This window comes from Semicossyphus pulcher, unplaced genomic scaffold (assembly GCF_022749685.1).
Source record: "Semicossyphus pulcher isolate SPU_LCO1_2020_fin unplaced genomic scaffold, fSemPul1.0.p SCAF_17, whole genome shotgun sequence".
NCBI lineage: Eukaryota > Metazoa > Chordata > Actinopteri > Labriformes > Labridae > Semicossyphus > Semicossyphus pulcher.
In genome coordinates this window covers 8287929-8295666 of record NW_027211681.1, presented here as the reverse complement: position 1 = coordinate 8295666, position 7738 = coordinate 8287929, and the positions used below count along the sequence as shown (strand labels likewise).

Below are 7738 nucleotides of genomic sequence, written 5' to 3'. Positions count from 1 at the left end.
AAGTAGATAAATAAAGCATTTTCAAAAGGATGATTTTGTGTGTCAACTTATTCCTCTTTGTTAAACCACACTGAGACTGTCTGAATCATGTCAGCTAGGCTTAGTTTTAGGTTAAGCGCTAAATGAGTCAGAGCGGACTTTTGACTCCGACCTCTGTGAATGGAAACCCATGCCTGACCTCCTACATCAGCTACCGTGAAGCAATGTGTCATGGCGGAGAGAGGAGGGAGAACACAGTGTTTCATAAACTTCTCAGTGGCAGGTCAACTTTACTCCAGAAACATGTTGCACCCCGGCGAGGAGGACAGGGAGGCTTTTAAGAACATAAGAACCCTTCATCCTGCAGGACAGTGTGTGCAGGAGGGCAGTCACAGGTACATGGAATTTATTAGGTTTTACCATTTTAATGTTGTGACAAGTTACAGAAAAATAACCTGCTGAACTACCTCAAGAATTGTTATAACCAATACTTTGTAATTTCAGGTAAGCATCAAGACATTAATCTGTCCCAATATATACATTTTTCAATTTAATTTATTTCAGTTCATTTTCAATAGACAAATCAAAATACAAAGACAGAAAATAAAAGAACCATCAACATTTTTAGTAATCAACCGAAAGGTTGTAGGCAGAAGCTAAATCTGTCCCAATACAGATGTAACTGTGTGCAGATAAACACTCTGAATAGATTATTTTTTTCCCACCCAATAAAAATCAGCATGCATGTGATTAAGTTATCATCAGAAAAAATGAAAATGCTTAATGTTTGGCAATTAAAGTTATTCAGAAGTAGCATATAAGTCATAAATGTACCTTATTAATCATGGCACCTGGTTAGTACCTAACCCTTTCAATATAGGTCATTATGGCTGTGGGTTGCCATCCACAACTAACCCTCAGCACTGATTTGTGAACCCATACAGCCTTTTTTTTGTTTAACAAAAGCTTCCTCTGCCTGATATTACGTTCTGTTGAAATTAATTTACTCCTCCCGAGTGAGTCAATTTCAACGGAATATTATCTCCAACTTACTTTATAAACCCATATAAACCCATCAACGCCACACCTGCTTTATCAACTGACCAATGATAGGATATGTATTTGAAAGCGAGAGGAGACACATGTTTAGGACAACATTGCCATCTGGTGGAAAATGCACCCCATCAGTACAGTCTGTAGCAGAGATGTACAGCTCAGACCAGCGCATGTTTTTACTGGCAGCCATGTTAGCTCCGAAGTCATCAGTACCGAATACTGTCGAAAAAACACATGTAGTCTTTCTTTTGGTTTATAAATTAATTAAACACATGCAAGAAGATTCTGACATAAAGTCGGAGTGTTAACAAATAATTTAGCACACATATTTTACACAAAAATTCTACTTGCTATGGATATTATATATATCCTACTGAAATAAAATATTTGAATTGGTTTTATGTGTCATTTGTGTAGTGGACAAAGTATTCTGCATATATAGATTTATTTTATTTATGTATTTATTTTACAAAATAATTTTATTTAGGCCTATAGGCTATTGTTTCTTTTACGATTTCATAAAAATAAAATTACACTGCTTCTTCTACGCAGGATCTAATATTCCTATTTCTTTAGCCTGCTCTGAAACGATAAAAGCACGACGAAAAGATAAAGTACAGTAACCTTAAAACAAAGTTCAAGCTGTGTCGCGCTAACTTGTACTACAGTTCCCATGATGCCATGGCACCCATTCGTTTGCACGCTGCTGTTGCACGGCTGCTGGCGTCTTTGTAGATTCATATACAATGCAGCTAGCCTAACTCGATGTGCACAAGGCACATAGGGAAATCCAGATGATTTGTGCAGCTGCTAAAATTCGTTGGCGCTCCTGAATGTAACCTCAGTTTATATTTGGCTTAAAGGAGACGCAACAAAGCGCACAAAATGGTTGCGCTGGAGGCCCGGGCGAATAAGTAGGTTTACTATAGCTTTAAGAACGCGAAAATAGTGTCTGCTTCTTTAAAATTATATCGGTTTATTGCTGAATAGATAATTAAGAAAAGTTTTATATTTCTAATCAATAAATGTATGCATTTAATTTGCGACAAACCCAACGCAATCAGAGAAAATGCACCTCTGTTGGATAAAGGCCTCTTGCAATCAAAACGTCTTTTAGCCAGATGTGGTCCGTTTTTCCTCCAATTGCCAGTAAACCTGCTTGACTTTAAGCGGAATTTGAGGTAGGCTAAAGTATCCTCACGGTGATGGAACCTGCCGGCGACCGAACCGGAGATGTAAATAAAGGTGAAGAGCCGGTGGAGGACAAGGCCGCAGAGCAGACCACGGCCACCAGTACGACCGGTAACCAGCGGAGGGGGCTCAGGGAGCGGGGAGCGGGCCGTTCTAGGTCCGGCGTCTCCGCTACAGTAACGGACGTTAACGGAGCAGCGTCGAGCCCACAGAGCTCAGGACGGGTTTTAAGAGACAGGTCAACAAGGGCAGTACCGGCCTGGCTGAAGGACACCAAGAGCGACGACGACGAAGAAGAACCGAGCCCGGACACCGGTGCAGCCAGGCGGAGGAAAGTTTCCAACTCGAAGCGGAAAAAAACATCAGAAGCAGCGAGCTCTGCTGAGGCTGCAGGGGGGGTCGCAGGTGACAGCCTTCAAGGCACAGAGTAAGTTTTTCATTGAACAGCCCTAGCTTGTTGACATTTGTTTACATTACAGTGAGCCCATCCAGACTTTCAAAGTCTGTGTTTATGTCGGCGGGGTGAGTTCCTGTCAAAAGCACGCCTTCAGCATGGCTCGTCCCCTTTCCTCAGCTCTGCATGGGGAGGGTGGAGTAACACTTACCTGTCTTAACAATTGGTCATACTTGTACTAAATGCTGCAACTTTTAAATGCATTATTTTACTGAAGGTGGTGCATGTAGAGAAACAATCTGATCTCAGTTTTTTCCCTCCATTCCCCAGGTCAGAGGATGTAAAGAAAGCTGCCACAGATGCTCAAGGTAATCAGAGAAATATTGCAAATAATATATGTCTCAAAATACATTTAGTGGGAATCCTGTCCTACACATGTGCAAGTGGTTGATTTAAATATTTTAGATGTCGGACATGTCTTGTGTGTGGTTTTATCTGCTATAGCACACACGCTTCATAACACAGGCTTCCTCTCTCCAGCTCTTCCCTCCAGACGCCCCCCAACCCAGACTCGCGCCAAGCCCCCGTCTGGCAGGGCTGTCCGCGGCTCTGCCAAACCTGTGTGTAAAACTGAACCTGGAATGGAGAATCCAGCTGGTGAGCAACCTGTTGACAATGAGCGACAATGGTTCAGCATGTGTGGGCCTTTAATTTACTAATTAAATGGTACAGCATTCAGAAGTAATTTACTGTTCTTCGGATATTACTAAATCAGTAGAAAACCTTAAGGAGCATCTTATTTACTTGATATGAGATTGTTATGGTCATGGTTTTCTGTGTAATGGGATCAGTGCTGCCTTTGTAAAAAGTGTGTGTGGTCCCTCCTTTGTTCTTCCTATAACTCAGTCAGAGAGACGACAGGAAACTATAATAAAATCATCAATTTGTACACATCAAAATATTTTTCTGTTTGTCATGCAGCAGTGGAAGAGGAAGTTAACAGTAAAGAAAAGCATGACATGTAAGTATTGCTCTGTCCTTAGTGATAGAAACACTACAAGGGTTTCGCTCAGTGCTGGAGTTGTATTTGTCGTAGAAAATGCAATTCACTTTTAACTCGTAGTAAAGGAGGAAAGTTGGCTATCACATATCGTATCATAACATACAAGTATACAGTTTAATTTGAATATTGGGAAAGCGTGAAAACTTGGTGCTGTGTTCTGATGACCGATGATCCCGTTGCAGTAAAAAGAAGGAGAAGGAAAGCGAGGATGTTACTGAATCCGTTTTGAATGATGAAGAACCCCCATTTCAAGACGACCTAAACGACCTCAGCTACCAGCCACAGAGTCAGAGGTACACTCATCTCAAGCACATACACTCGACGCCGTGCAGAAAATGGGGGATTCAAGTGATTTGTTGTTTTGCTTTCAGTGGTGCAGAGGAAGAAGAGGCCCTCAGCAGTGACGAAGATCTCCCGTTTAGAGATGATCTAAACGACCAGAGCTATGACCCGAAGGGTGAAAGGTGTGTGTGCTTGTCTCTGTGTCTGACAAATGTAGACATCGACACCTTGTCTTTGTTTAGTAACTTGATATTTCTTTCTTTGTTCTTTTTAGGGATGTACCTAAACCAAAGCGCAGAGCTCCTCCTCGACAGAAGGAGAAGAAGGAGAAAGAAAAGGCTCCTAAAAAAGAGAAAGAGGTTGCTGAGATAAAGATTGAAGGTTCGGACAATGTTGAGATTGTGGAAGAGGAAGTAAAGCTAGAAGAAGAAATAGTGGAGGACCCGGATGGACCCAGGAAGTAAGCACAGATCCAGTCAATGTGTAGCAGCATATTGCATGTATAAGCTTTTTTCAGTCTTATTAAAGTGCATTTGAATACTAAGCTATCACTTTGTATTAACTATGTTACAGAGCAAGGCTTAAAAAAAATAAAATAAAATTCATGTTAAAATTGTTTTCCTTCTGTGTCAGGAGAGGCCGGCGGAAAAAAGATGACAAAACCCCGCGGCTGCCAAAGAGAAGGTGACGTCTATTTTAAGGGCATCACAATTTTGTAACACGATTTCAAGACTCATCCTGTCGTTATTTTGTTGAGAAATAATTGCTGATTTACAGAGAGAGTGATATGTGGGATATTATAGACATCTGTTTAGTATTGTGTTCATTTTTATAGCGTTGCAATGAAATGCGCTTCACCCACACAGGAAGAAGCCCCCGGTGCAGTATGTGCGCTGTGAAATGGAAGGATGTGGGACAGTCCTGGCTCATCCTCGCTACCTACAGGTTTGTCTCAGCAGCCACACAATCCCACTGGAGGTTATTTATATGTGACTAGGTGTCACATACATTAATAGAAGTCTATTCAGAATTTAACTGTATATTTTTTAAGGGTTTTTACACCTGCTGACTATTATTATAATCAATGTCTTTTTTTCTTTTTTCAATAAGCCAATTAACCATGTATTCAGGAAAAAGTCAAACAATTGAAAAATGTCCACAACATTTCTCCCCTACAAGGTTTCTTGAATAAATGTCAGTTAATGTACAAATTGGTTAATTTTCTCCATCATGGTTGTAAAGGTGGAAAACAATTCTGCGTTGTGATTATTGTCTACTGTTTTGCATGTTTCAGCACCATATAAAGTACCAGCACTTGCTCAAGAAGAAGTACGTTTGTCCCCACCCGTCTTGTGGAAGGCTTTTCCGCCTGCAGAAGCAGCTGCTGCGTCATGCAAAGCACCACACAGGTACACACACTCTAAAACATAAACTGTGCATTATGTTTGATCTGTGACTCACCACCTCTTCTTAGAATTAATCACGAATATATACTTGGAACAAGTTATATTAGAGTGTTTTGTGATTATAGACCAGAGGGACTACATCTGTGAGTTCTGTGCTCGTGCCTTCAAGAGCTCCCACAACCTGGCTGTGCACCGCATGATCCACACGGGAGAGAAACCCCTACAGTGAGCATCTCTCTTCTCAATAGATCTGTTTATATGTTGTCTTCGTTTGGACATTTGTTCTCTCGCTTAAAACTTTGATTAATTAGATGCATTTGCTCCCAATTTTTCCCACAGGTGTGAAATCTGTGGCTTCACGTGCCGTCAGAAGGCGTCTTTAAACTGGCACATGAAGAAGCACGATGCTGATGCCACCTATCAGTTCTCCTGCTCCATTTGCGGCAAGAAGTTTGAAAAGAAGGACTGTGTGGTGGCCCATAAGGCCAAGAGCCACCCAGAGGTGCTGATTGCTGAGGCGCTGGCAGCCAACGCTGGCGCCCTCATCACAACCCCCACCTCCCTGCTGGAGCTGCCAGGAAACCCCATTCAAGCAGAGGTCACCAGCCTGGATATGAGCCATGTGGGGCAGGACGGGCAGGTGGACCAGCTGAGCCAGGAAGGGCAGGTTGGTCAGCACATAACTCAGGTGTCCCACATGGGTCATGTGACCCAGCAAGTGAGTCACCAGGTGGTTTTACTGGGACAAGACCAGAGCCTTCATACAATGCAGGTGCCAGTCACGATCGCCCTGTCCCCACTCGACCCTCCATCACCGGCTGACCACCATCAGCAGACTCATCTCCAGCTCCAGATGCCCGTCCAGTTTGTGCAGGCGGCTCAGCAGCCGCAGCAGCAAATCCAACAACTGACCCTCCATTCTGGCTCAGTGGTGACCCAGCATCAGCCCCAGCTGCAGCCTCTTCAGTCATATTCCTCCCAGCAGCAGAGCCACGGGCAGACACAAATCCTTCAAATGACCTTCCAGCCTGTCAGCCAGTCTCAGACGCACATCCAGCAGATCCCCATTCTAGCCACCTCCCAGCAGCTTCAGACGCTGCACACAGCCGCCCCCAGCCCTCCTCTCCTGTCACCATCCCATCCCCAGTCCCAAGATCCATCCTCCACCAACGGGGACAGCTTCATGCTGGACAATGCGGTGCTCTCGTCTTCCTCTCAGTCGGTCGGCTCCCTGCAGCACACAGAAGCTGTGGGGGAGGACGGTGTGGTCTGGGAGCAGGCGGGACAAGGGGAAGTTCTGTCGGACAGCACTGAGAGACACGTGCAGCAAGCCCTCATGTAAAACAAGAATAGTGCACAGAAAAACTGAACATAGAGGCATATTAATTCACCAGTGACCTGATTTACTGTATTGCAATGTTTGAGGTAAATGTAGGATCACCACTATAGTATGTACTGTTCACTCATAGTCAGACTTGGTAGCGTTTTAGAATATCTGTATCAGGGAAAGAAATGTATGTGTCTGTATGTGTATGTAAGTTTTTGCCTTTGTACATAACAGTCCTGTAAACTTAACTAGCCTTTTATGTGAGCGTGTGTAATGAGGTTATGTTGCAAAGCTGTTGCTGTTATGCAATAATATAACATACCTCTTAGTAATATACAGCACATAAAATGCCCAGTGTGTGGCATTCTTGATGGATTAAATCAACTATTTATATTGTTAATTAACACCAAACAAACCGTAGAAAGCTATACATAGACCCTAATATGTGTGGGGTGAGTAAATTCTGTTCAAATGAATAGGCAGCTATTTTTTCATTTATTGTCCAGATCTACTGTACAGCCTTTATTTGGTAAGGGTAAGGAAAACTATTACAGCAAACAACCTAAAGTGGTAAAGAGAACATTTCTAAACCTGCAAAGGACAAAATGGACGTTTCACAGGCCTGTAAAAAGTCACAAAATATGCATATTTTCCTGGTTTTAGGCAGTTTCATTGAACCTGTTTCAGTAACATCTGTGCAGATGTTTAAGCTTGGCTATTGGTAGACTTAAAAGAATAATAACCCATATAATATTATGTTCTACTCACAGAGAGTCCTTTGTCTGTTTAGGGTGCCAAAAGGTGACCTTTAACATTGTAAATCACTTATGAACCCAAAAAAAAATAACAGCAAGCACATTCATGAATTAGACACGTTTCCAATAACCTATGAAGTGTAATATAACTTAATTATTAAAGCTACATAGAAACCTTGGAACATATGTTAATACTAAAATCTGCACCTCTCAGATATGTGATCTAGGATGTGTGGTAGATTAAATTGTTTGTTTATATGATGTAAATAAATGTCTTAACATTTA

At 42.3% G+C, this 7738-nt stretch overlaps 1 protein-coding gene across 1 annotated transcript; it reads left to right on the top strand.

Moving 5' to 3' along the window:
• The first annotated feature begins 2023 nt into the window (after positions 1–2023).
• On the top strand, positions 2024–7738 carry zfp91 (ZFP91 zinc finger protein, atypical E3 ubiquitin ligase). The gene is made up of 12 exons (XM_069666784.1): positions 2024–2653; positions 2951–2988; positions 3161–3277; positions 3602–3641; positions 3866–3976; positions 4055–4147; positions 4240–4425; positions 4599–4649; positions 4832–4910; positions 5260–5374; positions 5497–5596; positions 5711–7738. Exons 1-12 carry the CDS (start codon positions 2241–2243, stop codon positions 6711–6713), a joined length of 2346 nt encoding a protein of 781 aa, XP_069522885.1. The 5' UTR covers positions 2024–2240; the 3' UTR covers positions 6714–7738.

Excerpts from the sequence above, each read along its gene's own strand:
- zfp91 (XM_069666784.1), top strand. The coding sequence starts at position 2,241 with ATGGAACCTGCCGGCGACCGAACCGGAGATGTAAATAAAGGTGAAGAG. Across the intron at positions 4,148-4,239 it reads TATGACCCGAAGGGTGAAAG|GGATGTACCTAAACCAAAGC; the intron begins GTGTGTGTGCTT and ends TGTTCTTTTTAG. Across the intron at positions 4,650-4,831 it reads CCGCGGCTGCCAAAGAGAAG|GAAGAAGCCCCCGGTGCAGT; the intron begins GTGACGTCTATT and ends TCACCCACACAG.